Source organism: Mesocricetus auratus, unplaced genomic scaffold (genome assembly GCF_017639785.1).
Source record: "Mesocricetus auratus isolate SY011 unplaced genomic scaffold, BCM_Maur_2.0 Super-Scaffold_100015, whole genome shotgun sequence".
Taxonomy (NCBI): domain Eukaryota; kingdom Metazoa; phylum Chordata; class Mammalia; order Rodentia; family Cricetidae; genus Mesocricetus; species Mesocricetus auratus.
This window is the reverse complement of record NW_024429198.1, coordinates 53,834,298-53,852,864: the sequence shown is the minus strand read 5'-3', so window position 1 is coordinate 53,852,864 and position 18,567 is coordinate 53,834,298. Positions and strand designations below refer to the sequence as shown.

The 18,567-nt window shown below is 49.7% G+C and overlaps 1 protein-coding gene and 1 long non-coding RNA gene across 5 annotated transcripts in view; one reads left to right on the top strand and one right to left on the bottom strand.

The window, feature by feature from the left end:
- LOC106022354 overlaps window positions 1-15,995 on the top strand; it is a 28,657-nt gene extending 12,662 nt beyond the window's left edge. Inside the window, exons 4-10 of one of the 2 annotated variants that reach the window (XR_005881710.1) lie at window positions 671-957; window positions 1,902-2,153; window positions 2,872-2,997; window positions 3,253-3,478; window positions 3,797-3,994; window positions 6,532-6,664; window positions 13,617-15,995. This is a non-coding gene — a long non-coding RNA (uncharacterized LOC106022354). Of the gene's footprint in view, window positions 1-670; window positions 958-1,901; window positions 2,154-2,871; window positions 2,998-3,248; window positions 3,479-3,796; window positions 3,995-6,531; window positions 6,665-13,616 lie in introns of both variants that reach the window. The other variant, XR_005881709.1, reaches the window with a different exon arrangement.
- Mapre2 (microtubule associated protein RP/EB family member 2) overlaps window positions 8,910-18,567 on the bottom strand; it is a 139,296-nt gene continuing 129,638 nt past the window's right edge. For all 3 annotated transcript variants that reach the window (XM_040757938.1, XM_040757937.1, XM_005065335.4), the window contains one exon: window positions 8,910-11,911. In XM_040757938.1, the coding sequence (XP_040613872.1) occupies window positions 11,837-11,911 (75 nt within the window). In that variant the 3' untranslated portion in view covers window positions 8,910-11,836. The remainder of the gene's footprint in view (window positions 11,912-18,567) is intronic.

Here is an 18,567-nt window from a genome sequence, read left to right as displayed (position 1 = left end):
TAGACGAAATCACTGAGTGAGGAAAACGAATTACAGTATCCAAGAAAGTGAGCTTTCAATTCAAACAATTGTTTTTGAATCTATTACATTTCGGGAGCCTAAAAAAGTTTTACACACACACACACACACACACACACACACACACACACACAATTCTAGGGAAAGAATACATATCCCAAGGCCATTCTTTTAATGTATCGCTTCTTTGGAATGAGAATTCCTTAGTCCTCAAAGGTAACTCACAGATCAGGTGGTCTAATTCTCTCGTTTCACATTTATAGTTTGTGAAGCTTATTAATGTGATATGCTTGAGTCGTTTGTCATTTGATATCTGCTACAGCAACCACATTCCTTTTGTGCGATGCCTGTACACGTGTCAGAATAGAATCTGCCCTTCATAATCATCACGCATCCACAATTACCTGTGGTTGCCTAACGAGCCACCCTCGCCATTACAGTTTCTCATGGCCCCGTGGCAGTGCCCACTCAGAGTCCCTGCTGAGGCTGTTGTCACATGGCGGCATGTTTAGACTCCATGGCGGGCCGGCAGAGGCTTGGCATGGAGCTGGCAGGGGAGCTGGCTGCTAGCTAGCAGCTCTGGTGACCTTGGCAGTGGTCTTTCTGCAGGGTCCCCCTGACCTAGAAACTCAGACAGCTACTGTCTCTCCAGGTCTGCGTCACCGCAAGGTCCTAAGAGAACTACTGTCAAGCCATCCCGGCCTCCGACTCACACACACACAGCTCTAGGAAACAGACCCGGCACGGTTCAGAAAGTCTTTTCAACTAAACGCTCCTGGGTTCCCAAGGGCCTGCTCTCCCGTGTTGTCCAGTTTCATCTTTCATTTCAGAACAACGGTTTAGCTCCCACTCATCAGTCTTCCCTGTGGCTCCCTGATCTTCCAGCCTTTAGGATCAAGCTACCACCTTGAAGGTCCCCCAGGCTCAGTACCGAGAGAGGTGAGAGGGACAGCATCTAATTACTTTAGCTCAGAGGGTCAAACCATGTGGTTGCTGGATTCCTAATAGTACTCTTAGGTGAGAAGTGCGGAAATGCATGGAACAAGGGTAATATTGTGTCTACTAATATGCGTACTACATTAGCATCAGTGTTATATATTATATCCCTCACAGGACAGCTGCTGAAGTCAAGAGTACTGAAGAGAGCTGCCATTTATTATCTACTCCATGCAAAGCATTCCATATCCACCATTTTAGTTACTTTTCCAAAACAACTGTGTAAGATAGGTAGAATGTACGTGTTCAAATGAAGAGGGTCTACAAGATGGTTCAGTGGGTGAAGGTGCTTGCCACCAGGCACAAGGACCTGCATTTGATCCGTAGGACTCGTATGGTGGAGAGAGACAGCAGACTCTGTGGAAAGCTGTCCTCTGTGCTCCTCCCAAATAAATGAATAAGTAAACGTACTAAAAATTTAAAATGACGAGAGAGAGAGGGAGAGAGAGAGAGGAGAGAGAGAGGAGAGAGAGGAGAGAGAGAGAGGAGAGAGAGAGGAGAGAGAGACAGAGAGAGAGAGGAGAGAGAGGGGAGAGAGAGGAGAGAGAGAGGAGAGAGAGAGAGAGAGGGAGAGAGACAGAGAGAAAGGGGGAGAGAGAGAGGAGAGAGAGGGAGGGAGAGAGAGAGGAGAGAGGGAGGAGAGAAAGAGAGACAGAGAGAGAGAGGGAGGAGAGAAAGAGAGAGAGAGAGAGAGAGAGAGAGAGAGAGAGAGAGAGAGAGAGAGAGAGAGAGAGAGAGATACAGCTAGCAGTGGTACAGCTGGGAGGAGTGTCCAGGTCAGACATTTTTGCATCCATGATTACCATGTGTGAAGCCATTTTGCACGGTGGAGTGCTTTTTACAGATACAGCATGATTTGCTGTCTCCTTGTCTCCTTTCATATTTAGATGTGGGAAACACACCAGCTGTCAGAGGATTTTCTCCAGGATAGGCTTTTGGATTTAATTTAACTCTTTGCTGTGGAGGATGGCAATCTGGGGGCTTTGCACACGCCAGGCAAACGTTCTACCACTGAGATACATCCCGCGCTTCCCCAGCGTAATTTTAAGATTCCAAGGAGTAAAAGTCAATCGTTTTACACTGAAAAACCAAACAAGCGGAATCAGACTCCCAGAAGTCTCACCTTTGCCATGCTTCTGGTAAGCTGTGTCCCCGTGAGACTGTCCCTCCTTCATCCCCGGGAGGGTGAGGCAGCCTGCCTGGCCGAGACCCTCGGCATCATCCCAGGAGCCGCTCCGCCCTAATTTGTTGACTTCTGAGAAAGACAGGTCCCTTAATCAGCATCCTTCAGCGTCTGCCCTGTAGTACTAATTGGGCCATCTGAGCCACACCCTGCCCTTCCGTGCTTAGCTGAATTGATGCTGTGAGCAGCAGGGCTGGTCCTCTCCCCCACCCACCCTGAACACTTCGCCTTTGTCCTGGGATGCAAGCCAGTTCCCAGGAGCTGTACATGCCCAAGTTTGGTCCCTAATGGTCTGCATCCTGCTGAACTGCATCTTGTCAGTGTGTGATCAGGGTTACCTGGGACAGTCACTGAATGAATGTGCTGAGAGAATTGCTAAAGTCAGGGTCCCTAAGTCATCTTAGGCTGGCACCTAGCAGGAGCTTTGCGGGAATTCCTCAGGCCTAAGCATCGGTGGCCTTACTGATACATTTTCATCTGGCGGATAGTGTGTGTGTGTGTGTGTGTGTGTGTGTGTGTGTGTGTGTGTGTGTGTGTGTGTGGGGGCATGGATATGTGAACGTTCCTGTAGAGGCCAGAGGACGCCAGCCTTGGGTAGTTTTCCTCAGGAGCCAACCACTTCCTCTTCCTCTTCCTCCTCCTCCTCCTCCTCTTCTTCTTCTTCTTCTTTTGAGACATGGTTTCCCACTGGCCTGGGACTTATCAAACAAGCTAGAATGGCTACCTGGTGAGCTCCAAGGGTATGCTTGTCGCCACCTCCTTGAGATTACAAGCTCATGCTGCTCTGCCCAACTTGCAAGGTGAGTGTCTTACCAGCGGTGCTGTCTCCCCACCCCTGATGGCCACTTTAAGTGGTGGTTTCATCCTTGCCTGTGTTGGCTCCTTGGACCCTCGAGTCCTAGGAAAGTCTAGACGCTAGGGAGCGTAGAGAAGTACAAGCCTCCCTTGTAGATCCATCTCTTTCCTCCTTCCTTCCCCTCTCTTCTCTCGGCTTTATTTGTGTTTAACACGCTGCTTTAAAAAGCAACGCCTTGTTTCTTTCCTACCTGAGGCAGGTAACCTGAACCCAATAGGTCCAGAACTCCTCTTCCTGAAGATACCCCCAGGACACAGAAACCAGCAACATGCTTCTTCCTACTGGACTTCCTTTACAGTTAGCACTCAGTTTTAAAGAACAAATTGGAAATCTAGGCATGGTTATTTATGCTGTGATCTCAGCCCATGGGAGTCGGAGGCAGGAGGATTGTCGTGAATTCATGACCAGCCTGGTCTACACAGTAGGTAAGTGTCAGGGCATCGAGGGCTACAGTCTCAATGAAGTAGAACCAAATCAACAGAACTGAAGGTTGGACATGGTGATTTTTCACTACCTATGTTTTCTTGGGGAGACTCCTAAGCTGTCTCCCAGGAGAGCTTAGTCAACACTTAAAATATGTCCTTTCCCTCCAAGAATTGTGCCCACAAATGAACACCGTATCTGTGTAGCAGCTAACAGTACCTCTCCTTTGGTCTGTAGGACATAGGTTCTCCAGAGTAGTCACATGACCAATGACTGTCGCCTGATGGGGACGGAACTTGATGCATTTGCCTCTTTTGCAGGTGTAGTTTTTGTGTAATGCTTCCAAGGCCTTCTCTCTCATCCTGGCTCCGTGGACCTGTAGCTCCCATGTAGGACCTGGCTGCTCACCTCGCCTGCCCTATGAAGGTGGCCTCTCTCCCACCTCGACTGCCATGGGAAGGCGGAAAGCCCAGCCTCTGACTAAGCTCATTTTATGAGGGCTGTTCTTGTTGGGCCAGGTATGGGCTGATAGTAAAACCAGGTGCAACTGACTGAAAGCCTTAGGAGGAGTCGACTCTGAAAGTATTTCAGAGGAGGGGCTATCTCTCTCATACTGCTGTCACCTTCTCCACTCCTTGTTGTTTCAGAAGGTGGTGTGGTGGAGCTCCTAGTAAGGGGAGGTACCAGATCTCAAAGACACAGCTTTGAGCCCCAGTATAGTGTTCCCAAAGCCTGCAGACAGCTCCATGCCACCAGATACCCTGGTTAGACTTGGAGCTGTTCCTATGCATTCATTTACCTCCCAGGTTTCTTTCTGCTTTGTGGATTGTGACACAGAGGACAGTCACACAAGCATATGACAGGGGAGGTTCTCATAGCATCCTCTAAGACAGGTGGAGAGTAGGTGTGGTAGTTTCATTGTAACAGGCTTCCCAAATCTCATAGGGAGGGGCACTATTAGGAGGTTTGGCTTTGTTGGGCTGGTGTGTCACCGCGGGGACAGGCTTTGAGGTTTGCTATGCTCAGGACACTGCCCAGTGTCTTAGTTGACTTCCTGTTGCCTGCATCTCAGCTCCAGCCCCACATCTGCCTGCGTAGTACCACGCTCTCTGTCATGATAACGGACGGAGTCTCTAAACTGTTAATGTAGAGTTGCCATGGTCACGGTGTCTCTTCACAGCAACAGAAACCCTAACTCAGACAGAAGTTGGCACCAGGGACTAGGGTGTTGCTGTGATAGGCCTCACCATGTTTTGTTTGGAATAATATGGACTTTGGGAGTTCGGGTTAGGAAGGCAGCTGAATGCTTTAAGCCCTGCTTAGTGGGCCATAGTGGTAGGAGCATGGAAGTCATTGGTGCTGACAAACTGTAGGGGTCAAACGGTTTCAGAGGAGACAGCGTGTGGCCTAGAGACAGCTCTTGTGATGTTTTGGTGAAGAAGAAGTCTGCCTGAGGCTGAAGTGAAGTTTTGGATTAATTCGTTGGCAGAGGAAATCTCAAAAGAGCCTAGTATAGACTCTGTCCTGTGGTTCCTGGTGTTCATGCTTATAAAGATTTAGAGTGAAAAGGAGCAAGCTGAGCAGGGTAAATTACAAAATGTAAATTTTGAGGAGAAAAAAAGAATACCAGGAAGTGGAATGGAACTAGATCCTGTGTTCAAGGAGACAGCCCGATTAAGAAATGAAATAAAGATGCATACGAAAGGAAAGAAAGGTTAAAAAGTCCTGAGGTAAAACATAGATGAAGAGAAACAGGTTAGTTTAAGTTAGAAAAGCTGGCTAGAAACAGGGCTAAGCTGGGACTGAGCATTCATAAGTAGGAAGAAGTCTCTGTATCTTTATTCGGGAGCTGGGTGGCGGCCCAAAGAGAAAGCCTGCTACAGGGCGGTCAGCTACTCCTGCAGCTGGTCTGCCCGCCCGCCGCCACGTCCCCCACCACGATGACAATGGACTGAACCTCTGACACTGCAAGTGAGCCCCCTAATTAAATGTTTTTTCTTGTAAGAGTTGCCATGGTCATGTTATCGCTTCGCAGCAATAAAAACCCTAAGACAATGGGGATGGAAGATTGCCACACCCGCTAGCTTTTTAGCTGCCAATGACGGCACTTCAGAATACTGATAAGTGTAATGTATAGCTCGCAGTTGGAGGTAAAATAATGAAGGCAAATGTAAGCTGGCTGGAAAGTAACAAAAATCACGTGTCCTGACGAGGAGTCTTCACTTAGTGAAAATTATGTTGCTAGACCACACTGCTTGATTTCCATCATGGTTTGGTCAAATGAGACAGAGCCCTGTAGATCCCCATGGGCTGGAAGTGCATAGCCACTTAGCATGTCCTCGAAGCAAAGCTCAGCCACGCTGAGAATGCCGAGGCATCTCAGGTGTGGCTGGGAAGCATCCTGTCTCATTTCAGAGCTGCTTCCTCAAGAAAACTGAAAAATGTTCTCAGCGAGAATCATATTACCGTCCGTTTTCCACTCTTTCCTAAGGCCAGCCTGTGGTATCCATGAATGTATCTTCACATAATCTAACCCATAAGAAGCTAACTAGAGGGCTGGTGAGAGGGTTCAGGAGATAAAGGTGCTTGCTGTGCAAGCCTGACAGCCTGGATTTGAGCTGGCAGTGTGGTGGGTTAGGGAGTGGCGAACACCTTTAATCCCAGCACCCACGAGGCAGGGCAGGCAGATCTCTGTGAGTTCAAGGCCGGCATGGTCTACAAAGTGAGTTCCAGGACAGTCAAGGCTACCCAGACAAACCCTGTCTGGGAGGTGGGGGGGAGTTTTCCACTAGTGGAAGGTCATAGTCCATCACTTAATAACTATATCATACTGGAAGAGAGCTATGATTTTGGTCAGAGTGAAATTCTGCACATGTAAGTGTGGATTTTCCAGTACTTTCCAATTCCTAAAGGCTCACTCAACAACCTTTTACCAAGAGAAATCTGCTCCTGGGGATTGAACCTAGGTCCTCAAACTAAGTATTCTAGAGTTGAACTATACACTCAGCCTTGGAAACCTACCTTTAACCCCCCCCCCCCCCTTTTTTTTGTACAGGTGACCTTTAAGACTTGAGTATGGTGCGAGTTTGCTTACTGCTCAAGAGGAAGTGCACACTCAGCTTTTAATTCTCTGGAAGAACACACTGGGCTATGGGGTTGGTTCCTACTGATACTTCATACATTCAAAGGTATGTTAATGTGCCATTACTTTTCAGAAACACAGAATTTACACCCAGTCTTGATAAAGAAATCCAAACTATAATAAAACACATGGTTGAGAGATTAAAATTTGGCAAGCTGAACAGGCTTCACACATTTAGAGGAAATAAAAAGCAGTCTATTAACTTTAACTGGGCCCACCATGCTGCCTAGAAGGATGTGTCAGAGCCTGGGCCTGTGCTCTGAGTCCAAGTGCTGGATGTCAGAGGTCCTTGGGGCATCACAGAGGTCCTTGGGGCATTAGTAGTTTTCTCTTCCAGTTCAGCTTCCCTTCAGGCACACGCTGCAGAGCTCTTCAATGAGTTCAGCAAAACAGGAACCAGAGGTTAGGAGAGCCTGAGATCTAACCCCTGTGCCCTCTGGTTCAGCCTCAGCACCGGAAACAGCACTAGCAATGCTTACTAGTGGCAGCCTTCATGCTCAGGGCAAGGAAGCTGCCTATTTAATTTTAGAGAACTGTTTTAGTCAGGGCCTTCTGAGAAACAGCTCTGTTTTGTGGCTGAGTCTTCCTCTGTCATTGGTTTCTTACCTATTCTGACTCTGATACCTCAGGAACTCCCCTCTCTGCTGGGCCAATTTTAGTGCATTTCTTTTTCATCTACTCCGATACCTTTAAGCTCTGTATTTTCTCTTACACCTTGTGGCAAATCACCGTTGAGAGTCAGCAATCAATGCGAGTGACAGAGACACATTATACAAAGAGCTTATTCCAGTTAGGCCCTTCTGCTGGAAAACCTTCCCCTGAAGGTCAGTAGATTAGTCGAAGTTCTCTAGAGGAACACAACTTACCTTTCTATATTTACAAAGAGGATTTATTACAATGATTTACAGGTTGTAAATCTAATTCCAGCTAATCTAACAATGACTGCCTGTGAATGGGAGATCCAAGCATCCAGTAATTGTTCGGTCCACGAGGCTGGATGTCTCAGCTGGTCTTCAGTATGGCTGGCATTCTGCAGAAGTGGGCTCTAATGCCAGCGAAGAAATGGGCTTGCTGTCAGAGTGAGAGCAGGCAGGCAAAGACAGAGCGCTTTCTTCTTCCTGTCCTTTATGTAGGCTGCCTGCAGGTGTGGCCCAGATTAAAGGTGATCTTTCCACCCCAAAGATCCAGATAAGGTGGGTCTTCCCACTTCAAATGATTTCATTAAGAATGAATCCCTCACAGGTGTGTCCAGCCATCTAGGTTTTAGTTAATCCCAGACGTATGGAAGTTGACAACCAAGAATTGCCACTAGAGTTGGCTTCTCCCTGTAGCTCTTTTCCCAGCATTGTCTTGTCCAGGCGGGGCTGGCTGGAGCTGCACATGTCAGAGAAGCTATTACTCGAAAGAGCAAAGCTTCTGTTTTCTTTCTTTAGAAAAGATTTATTTATTTTTATGTGCATCGGTGTTATGCCTGTATGTAGTATGTCTGTGTGAGGATGCCAGGTTCGTTGGAACTGTGGGTTCTGGGATTTGACCCTGGATCCTCTGGAAGAGCAGCCAGTGCTATCAACCCCTGAGCTACCTCTCCAGCCCCGCCCCCCCAGCAAAGCTTCTTAAGGGAGTATTTTAGCACACATATATACATATGTATTTGGTGTATTTGGTAATCTTATGTCAAGTTGACACAATCACTCATGCTAGAAGAGGGAATGTCAATTGAGAAAGCTCCCTCCTGTAGGCAAGGCTGGAGGGCATTTTCTTATTTAGTGGTTGATGTGGGAGGGCCCAGTCCATTGTGGGTGGTACTACCTTGGGCTGGTGGTCCTGAGTTCTGTAAGGAAGCAGGCTGAGCAAGCCAGTGAGCAGCAGGCTGAGCAAGCCAGGGAGCAGCACCCCTCCATGGCCTCTGCATCAGCTCCTGCCTCCAGGTTCCTGCCCTGTGTTGAGTTCCTGCCTTCCATCCCCTTAATGGACTATGACTTGAGATTTGTAAGTCAAAGAAACTCTTTACAAGTTGCTTTTGGTTATAGTGTTTCATCCCAGCAATACTAACCTTAACTATGACACTTGGTAGAATTGTTTCCTAAGATATTACACTTGCTACATTTGATTTCAAATAAGAATCTGTACTTCCAGCTAAAACATTTATCCCTCAACAAATACAAAGACATCTTCCCAGTGTAAGTCACTAACGGTGTGGAGTGATCTGTGAATCCACAGACACCCTGCTACACATGCTCACCGGAAAAGACAACTGTTAGGCTGAGAGTGTAAGGATCTGTAAGTCCAGGCAGGTTTTAACATATATTTTTTTTATTAAATATGTAAAAAGATCAATGCAAGTCAAGTTATTCACATATTCAGAGACAAAAAGCTATCCTACCATGCGACAATAGGTGGGTAATGTAAAATGAATGTGATGCATTTGAATAAGACCTCTTCATCTATTATGTCATTACTTATCGATATTTATAATTAACAATACATATGTTTACATTCCTTTCAGTTTACATTAATATATAACAAAAGCTTTATGGTGTACTATTTAGTAAAAGTAATCTGAATGCATATTAAACCTTAACGGAATAATGGAGACACTCACCAGGGCAGGGAGGGAATCGTGGTTCCCTTCTGGAGTTTCCTTCTCTCAGTTCGACAGTCCTGCTTTCCTACTTAGAATGAACACGAGCTCTCTCTCTTTGTCCCCTGCTTCGATCACTTCCAATCTAACAGTGGCGATGGGAGTGCTATAAGCAGACATCAGTGTGTGTGGGATCAAAAAATGAAAAAAAGAAAAATCAACTTCCTGAGAGGGAGGAGCAGGGCACCATGCTGGGATACTTCTGAACTCAGTATGATGTCATGTGACTGGGGTGGGGCTTAGAAGAATGTGTGCCCTAGATGCCAAGAGGACAAATGTGTCCCACCATCCATCAGCGGTGGGTGCCCAGAGGCGGGGTTCCAGCCTAGGAGCAACTTGGAAACAGCTGAGAAGGATCATCTGGGACACGACACTTCAGAAGATACTTAAGATGGGCACAGGAAGAGGAGGTACAGCTTTTCTCTAAATGGACCAGTGACGAGTACCAGCTGGGGAACACTTTTCAGGCTAAGCTGTCCAGGGAGGTGGAGAGCAACAGAGTGCTTCTAGCGAGAGGCCTTGGGGGAGCTTTATACAAGTTTAACAGCCTCAGGAGGCCCGGGAGAAGACAAGATCCTGACTCCCTGGTACCCATGCACAGAAGTGTGGCCGTGAATCACCCAGCCCTAGGTATTACTGATATCTCCTGGGCAGGTAAAGCAACTGTCAGGTATCCATGAGAAGCTGTTTATTGTACCTCCTTATAATGGCTATATAAAAGACAAACAAACAAAAACAGAGTGAGTGAATGAAACAGGCTGAGCAGAGCAACAGACCAGCGAGCCTGATGCTGTGTATAGCACAGCCACTTCCACAGGCAGGCGAGGGAGGATGTCACTGCAAGGAGCAAGGCTTTCCAGCCTCGGAGAGTGAGCTACTGCTGCAGGGCTGCGTGAGCAGGAGAGAGAGGAAAGGGGGGTCAAACACCACGGGACATCTGTCCACTTATGCACAGCGTGATGGGATCATCTCAAGAAAGCAAGCCGTCTTCCCATAAAGACCTCCGTGCATACAGCTGCTGTAAAGGGTTATTTCGGAAAGCCTTCTCTTGGTGCAAGGCTTCAGTGCTAGAATTTAAAGTTAGGATCTCATCAATCAATAAAGAAATGTCAAAGCTTTATGATACATAATTCAGAAATTTATTTTGAGATTTTTTTTAAGTGAAAGGACGGGGGTGGGGGGGCACATTTGTTTTTCTGCACTTGCTGGCCAAACGGCCGGTGACAGTAAACCTAAAGTTAGGAAAACCAAATGAAAGAAGGGAGCTAGGAGGGGCACCATCTGTCAAAGGGGGAAGACAGGAAACGGCCAGGAAAGACACTAGGAAAATGTGCAAATATTAGTTAAAAACAAGGAATGCTTTCAATTCATTAATGTTTGCTAAGTATGAATTGCCATGGTTTAGCAAATGTCAGTGACAAGGAGGGCCCCTGTGTTGCAGAGGTGGAGAGAGTCCTTACTCCAGGGGGTCATGGGAGTCACTGGTGTTTCTGTGTAGAGCTACACTTCTCCCTTGAAGTCATGCTGCCAATCAAGCCTCCGCTTCCAACCTTGCAGCCTGGCCGGCCTGATGCAGCAGGCTGCATGTGGGGTGCACCTTCAAGTTACCCTTTAACGTAGATCCCCTAGTGTGGATTGCAGGGCTTGGGCGGAAGCCCTTATGAGGAGGGAGAGGGCTGAGGCGGGAAGCCCCGTGCCTTCTGAGACCCTCCCAGCCTCTGCAGCTGCAGATTGCCAATGACAACATCCTGTGGGGAATGGACCCCCACCAAAGAGGACCCTGAGAAAAGAAAATAACACGAGAGCCTGGGAAGTGGGGGGAGGGCGGGGCACACGGAGCTGAGGGGAAGCCGAGATGGTGTTGTCCGTGAGAGAATGTCTGAAACTAACAACTGCGGCTGTCTGCTATGCTGCTCTGTCAACACTGCTGGGCCCTGAAGTCCTAGTTTTGAATCCATTTTTTTTCCCCTTTAGTGTTGTGAGTAGAGGGAGAAACTGCATTTTCCCCATGACACAAGCTACTGTCGTATGGCTTTCATATCAAGTATCTGTTTCCCTTTGTTCCAATTACTTTTCTGACCAAATTTATGACAGGAGGTTATTAGACTCGGCAAACATCAAAGCACCACAAATGTGTGTGACATCTAGTGACACCGGGTTGAGAGATGCCAATATAAATACCATATACCAAATGACCATTGTTTCACACCAGGATAAAGGGGGTTGGTGGTGGCGGTGGCGGCGGTGGTGGTGATGGTGGTGGTGGTGGGGTGGGGAGGAGTTGTTCTGGAAAGAAACGAGGAAGAGTAGAACCGATTTCAAGCAGCCAAGTGGTGAAGTTGAAGGTGTGTGACCCTATGGCCTCGCAGGCAGGCGCCCAGAGTGGCCATCTGCTAATGCATCTTGGCAAAGGAAACGGGAACCGAGCTCAATGGCTGGCGGATGCGATTTCGCTGTGGATGGTAACGGCAGGTTGGGAACAGCTGGTTTCTACCGCGCTCCGGGCCACACACGTTCCAATTCTCCAGAAGAAAAGTCCCCACACACGATGGCAGCGTCGAGAGCTGCTGAGGCGCTTCAGTACTCTTCTTGCTGCTGGGGCTGTTGGTCGTGGGCCTGCTCTTCTGCTTCTGGCTCTTCTGTCTGGCCCTCCTGTGGGGGAGGGGAGAAGTTTCAGCCAAACTGGTTGACTTTCGGGTCCTGTGAGGTGTCAGGCCTGGTCACCGTGAGTCACCGCATCATCAGGCTCTGGAGCGCACCAGGCTCAGGCACAGCTCAACACACAAATGTTCCTAACTTCCAGGTGTCAACGCTAGATACAGGGCCACCTTCGCGTCCCCGTGCCACCCAAGGAAAGCCATTCTGGAAAGCACAACTGTCGGGTGTTAGGGACCCATCTTCTCTTACCCGCTTAGTAGGAGATCCTCACAGATGTGCACTTTCCTACCCTCAGCAAGAATTGATATGTCAGACACAGTGACTCAATGGCCTCAGAACTGCAAAGAAGCCTAAAACAAGACCCCAGGCCTCTGCAGGGCCCATGATGCACTACTCCTGACCTACTTCCTGTTCCCTCTGATGCCGCCATTCTTCATGCCTGGAGCAGATCCTTCCTGTCATCTAATGCCAATATGAGGTGGACTTTAGACACCAGAGAAGCTACCTGATAGTCCCAGAGGGGAAGGAGAAGGGTGACAGCTCATCTCAGCTCTTTGCTCAGGGACCTTGGCTCCAGGATCCTGTCACATGTCTTTGGGGTGTGTGAGGCCCTATCTGCTTACCTTCCGCTCACTGACTGGGGGTCGGATAGGGCCAGCTTTTCCTCGTCTCCACGCATCCTATTTCCTCAGTGAAGCAGCCACAGGCACCAGCTCAGCCTCAGCCGCAAATCCTTCCTTCCTTTCTCTTTTTGATGTCACAGAGAATAATCAGTTCTTTGTCACCCAGGCGGAAAGAGTGAGGCAAACTGGTAGCAGCCAGCTGCCCCTTAGGAATGGCACAGGACTTCAGGTGCAGTGTGGGCAGGTTGCGGGCACACTCACACACCACACACTGACTCCTGGCCTGCCAAGCTCACCGTCTTCCTGCCTGGCCCTATCTCCTAGGGCCCGGGGCACACCTGTCAAGATCCAATTCAGACGGCTTCACCACCTCCCCGAGTCATACCTGCACCTTCCCTCTGTAAACCTCACTGGGGATGGGGGGGCTGCGGGGGCATTGTACATGCATGGCATTCACAAGCTTTGACTCCCAGGATTGCACAACAACAAAAATCAGCCGTCTGCCTCAACTCCCCCAAAAGAAACCCACTTGGAATCTTGCTCATCCGGAGTCTTTTCTGTTGGAGCCCGAGGTCCTGGGGATGGGTAGCCTTGCTCAACTGAATCACACCTCATTTGCTACAGCATTCAACACATGCCGCGTCACGAGGAAGAAATCGGATTCCAGAATGGATGACCAAGGCAGATGACCAGCCAAGGCTGTACGGTGTTTTCTCAGAGACCATATAATGTTAGTTACGTGCACCGACTGCGGAGCTCTCTGCCCAGCGCTGCGACCTGTGACGGCTCTGGGCTCTCACAGTGCCACTGCTGAACTCAGTGACTTTAGGAAATGGGGCAGTGCAAATACTCTCGTAGTAGAGTTTATACTGCGTTTCACTGACCAATTCAGCAACGCCCTCGCTGCATCCACAGAGAAGCCAGGGTGTTAAAACTGGTAACATGCACAGCTGGATGTTTTCCATAGTCAATATCTAAGGGTCAGCTGTGACTATAATTTCTTAGTGGGAGGACACTTTGGAATATTCTTCAGAAGTGCACACAATAGAAAGTTACCTTTTTTTTTTTTTTTACAGAAGCCAAAAGCGCAAAGTGACACCAAATTGAAGACCCGAGACTGACTCCAGCACTTGTCCTTCATTGTCTCTGGGTCAATATGGCCACACAGTTTGGTAAACGTCAGCTCTGACTGTGCCCGTGACCACACTGCTGTCGCCTCCTAGGACCGTTCCATCTTCAGAAGGCGAAGACTACGCTGCTCTCTCTTCTCCTTTGCTGACTCTCACTCATACTCCAGGCCCTGTGCCGGCCACTCTGTCCACTGCTTGACATGTGTGGTGGTTGCCCTCTCCGCTGAAGGAATCAGGGCTTCGGCTGACAGTGGCACTGTCAGGACCAACTGGCCATGTTAACAGACATGGGTCAGGCAGCAGGTGCTGGTCTTGGTCAGAGCAGGCTCTCTGCTCTGGGGGGACGCGTGGGAGGGTACAGGGTCCGTTCCCCACATGAAGACATACTTCTAGAAGCTTCTCTCCCTACTCTTACTCCCATCATAATGGCTCTTCTGGTTAAGCTTCCATTTCTCATTCTCTCTTCTCTGTGTATCCTACTGGGAAACTGCCCAGCTCCCTCTGCCGCCAGGCTCTAGCCCCTACCACACTGGGGACATTGGCCCCTGCCACACTGGGGACGTTGGCTGACTCATCATCGTAAGTACCCAGTCTGCTGTGCTGTAGTTAACACTAGCCCTCAGCAGCACACTTTTCTGACAAGGTTGTTTCTGTGTGCGGTCTCAGACGTGAGGTGTGCTTTGCATCTTATACACAATCTTGTCGGCATTGGGGGTTAACTGTGGGGTAACAGGACTGAAAGCAGCAGGCCTGGGCTCCCGTTCGCACAGAGCCGGGGACAAGCTGCAGGTCCCGGTTCCTGGCCACGAGTCTAGGCCCCTCTCCTCGGATCCGGGCCAAGCAAGAAGGCGGCTCTGCGGCCTGCAGCTGGAGAAGGCAGCTCTCCACACGCACCAGGCAGAAGTGCCCGCCACGGGAAACTGCTGGTGGTGCCGCACATCCACGGGGACTGCCCATCTCCAGGACACGCTGACTGGGCAATGCGGGCGTCAACAGCCAACGTGTCCATTTAGCAATGCCTGGGCACAAGCTCAGGACCCTCACAGTGCTGCCACGGGCTCCCTATAGGAGGCAAAGCCTATGCTGAACACGGGACTGATACCCTGGTGATTCTCTAGATGGGTACCAGCATTTCCATGGCAACCCATTGCACTTCTCCACATGCTTAGCTGTGAGTGATGTTACTACTGTCTACTTTTACTAGAACTATCAGAGAGAGAGGCAGGTAGGGAGGCAGTTTGGTCGATGGAAAATGAGGTCAAAGGTCACCAGAAGCTGAAGCTCCTGCTCCCTAAATGGGAGGCACTTAGCCTTCCCCCCACTGTGTGCTGGCTGCTTGTCCCTCTCCCCTCTTGGCTCTGCAACTGCTGATGTTCCTAGTCACAGGTCAACCTCCAACACAAATACCATCTTCGTAGTGACGTCTTCTGGGTTCTCTAGGCTGTGTGTGCTCCACGCGAGCTATTTATGTCTCTGCTATCACATTTGTCACAACCTGCCACACTTTCCAGCCGGCCTTGTCCCTGGCTGCCGCCCTCCTGAGGTCTGGGAGTTCTGAGGCAGTGGCTGTGCATATCTGTGGATAGCACTTCAGGTCCAGTGGGGGGCACAAGTTCCCCAGGGACAGAAACACAGACTGTTTCTAAACAGTGCTGAGGAGAAAGAAGGTCTTTAGTTCATTTAAACAGTGGCTTCCATGACAGTCAGTGCCTCAGGAAATGAGCAACGGCTTTATCCGCTGGTATACCAGATCTATAGGCAGCAGGCAGCCAGTGATTAAGCTAAGACACCTGTGGCCCGAGTTACATAGGAAAGGAAATAGTTACACGGTAATGACAATCATAAAGAGGCACTGTATACCTGGCTGGCAATCTGTTCTGGAACCTTCTGCCAGGCTGCCACACTGCAAAATGGAATAACCTCCTGACTCTATGCTAGTTTTACATTTCCTAAGCATCATGTTCTGGGACTGCTTGATTTTTCAGAGTCAGAGACCAGTCACTGGCAAAAAATAAGACTTGAGATCACTCATAGGAAGAGATCACCAGTGAGGTGACTTGAGAGAACATGGCCTGCAAAGGGAGGCAGGGTTAGGAGGTGTGGCCTTGTTGGAGGAAGTGTGTCCCTGTGGGGTGGACTCTGAGGTCTCTTTTGCTCAAGCTTCCCTCAGTGTGACAGGCAGTCAACTTCCTGTTGCCTGCAAGACATAGAACTCTCAGCTCCAGTACCATGCCTGCCTGGACCCCACCACAGTCCCCTTCATGATCGTAATGGACTGAACCTCTGTAAGTGAGCCAAACAAAATTAAATGTCTTCTTTATAGGAGCTGCCATGGTCATGGTGTCTCTTCACAACAATTAAAAACCCTAAGGCACCCAGCAAATCCTCACTCTGGGAAGTCAAGCTATGCTCACACTGTTTAGTCAAGAGCACTCCCAACAATGCAGCCTGATTCTTCAGTCCACTTCCATCTACCTCCAGGAAAGCCAGACACCTCTGCTACCTCGGGTGGTTATATACTCATGCTGAGAGACTCAACCAAAGTAACAAGCGTTTCTTCCTGGATTCCCTGCGCATTGGACCCACACAGGATCCTGGGTGTGGGAATGGCCTGGAGACAGGACACAGCATCAGGGCAAGCATCGTGGGACAAAAGGAAGATCTGGGGGTTGTGGGTGGTACTGTACGAAGACACGGGGGCCACTAGGCATGCATTTCCAAAGTGAGGCTCCTCAAGGGTAGGCGGCCACTTTCTTAGAGCCTCTAGTGCTGCCTGTGCTTCAGGAGGCTGCCACAGAAGCCTGAGGAGACCCGTGCTCCTCAGAGAGGAGGGCGGATGCTTCAAGTCTCTGAGGGATGGCTCCTTGAGCCTCCAAAACAAGGAAGCAGAACACAGCCTCTGCAGAGTGCTCTCTCTCTCTCCCTCTGTATACTTGTGCATAGCATGGTATATACCCACCCGGCATGGTGTTTGTACATAATCTTTCCTTTTCTTACTTGGTTTCTGGTCTGGTCACACTCTAAGCAAGGAACCCTGGCATACTGTGGACCAAATGCCTTATTCCCTGTGGGAATCTCACTGTAGCCTGATGCCTCTTGGGAATTCTCCAGACAGAGTTGCAATGCGATGTACCCTGAACTGGAAACACTAAGCCAGGGACTGCACGCAAGGACGGTGCCGCCACACACAGGGATGAAGCCCGCTTCCCTTCTGGGTGATGTCTGCCTCCTCTAACAGTCTTCCTGGCTGTGCGGTAGTTCAGTGGGTATGCTCATGTCCTGGCCTCTCTTCCTTAGCGCATTTCTCTCCACGTGATGACAATCCGGGGCTAAGGCGCTACTCAGTGGTAGAGCATGTGCCTGGCACACACAAGACTGAGTTTAATACCCAGTACCAGACACCCTGCGAGAAAAGCAAACCCTCAACCACTCAGACAGGGATGGGAGAGCATGGGCTCAGGATTTGGATTCTAGTTGCTTACAAAGTATTGAAGCTGTTTGCTGCCTTCGTCTGTAAAACAGGACAACATGGACTCGGTAAGACTCGAGAGAACTAAGACCCTGAGTACTGCCCTCAAGTGCAGAGACCCCCGCCCCAGGTGTCTGCAGAAGGGCCTAATGCGCCCGTTCACCCTGACCCGGTGAAGGAGCTTTGGGCACGAGTGCTCTGTAACCACAGCCACAGTACGAGAACTGTTCTGTGGTTCCTAGGTGGCAAGGTACACCAGCGTGTCGGGGGACTGGAGTGGCGGGATGGAACTGAGTGTGGACATCCAGGCAGGACCTCCTCAGATCACGCCTGGAGCTCTGGCCTCAGGCTCGCCTGCCTGTCCTCAGCCAGGAACTCAGTGGTAGGATTCAATTCACCAGGCCACATTCCAGGGCCGGGTCTCCCTCCTGGGACCAGTTCTGGCTTTGAATCCAGGGCACAAGATCCAAGCCTGCATGCTGGCCTTGCTCCCGCTAGTACCCACAGCCACAGACGGCAGCCCCATGCACTCCCCAGCCTCCCAGGATTCGCAGCGCTCATCTGAAGTCATCTCCTGCAAGCTTCAGAGGCTGCCCCTGTAACTGACGTGTGCCCGCCAGACTGCATGACCTACATCCTCAATGGTCACAGGTACCCTTCAAACCAGCCTCCATGCTGAGAGCCACATTCTGTGACATCATCATGGCCTTGGTGACTTAACTAGGTGGAGTCCCAAGGCTTCAAGAATCCACACTTTCAGCTATTGGTCACCGAGAAAAGAGTTACAAAATAAAAAAAATTGAGAGAAATGAAAGCCATGCTGGGGAGTTCCCAGACCTGGCACAGTTCCCTGTAGCCGGTGGAAGTCCCAGTGCTAGGATTTTACGCCATATGTGGAGGAAACATCTGCTTTTGGCTGGAACAAGACAACACGAGCTTTCTGGTGGCTAACATGTGACGGCACCCCCACCCCAGTTCCCTCAGAGTACCCACAGGCCTCCAGGTCAGACAGTCAAACACTCCAGCAGCTTTGGCCTAGGGTAAGGAGATGCTCGAAGCCGTGCCCTGGCCTCTTCCTCCCACAGCAGGGGCCGCTCCAATCGGCCTGACTTCTCCTCGGGGCCGGGCTTTGCTCTCTTGGCAGACGCAGGCTGTGCTGACTCACCAAGGTTTCTGTTGTTTATCCCTCCTGGTCCGGAATGTCCTTCCCTAAGCCCAGCATCTACTCCCCTCTCCTCAATTCCTTTCTCCTTCCCCCCTTTCCCTCTTCCTTTCCCTTCTCTTTTATTTTATTTTATTTTTTTGAGATAGGGTCTCACTGTGTAACCCTGGCTGGCCTGGAACTTGTTATATTGACAAGGTTGGTGTCAAACTCGAAGAGATCCACTGGCCTCAGCCTCCTGAGTGCTGGGATTAAAGGTGAGCACC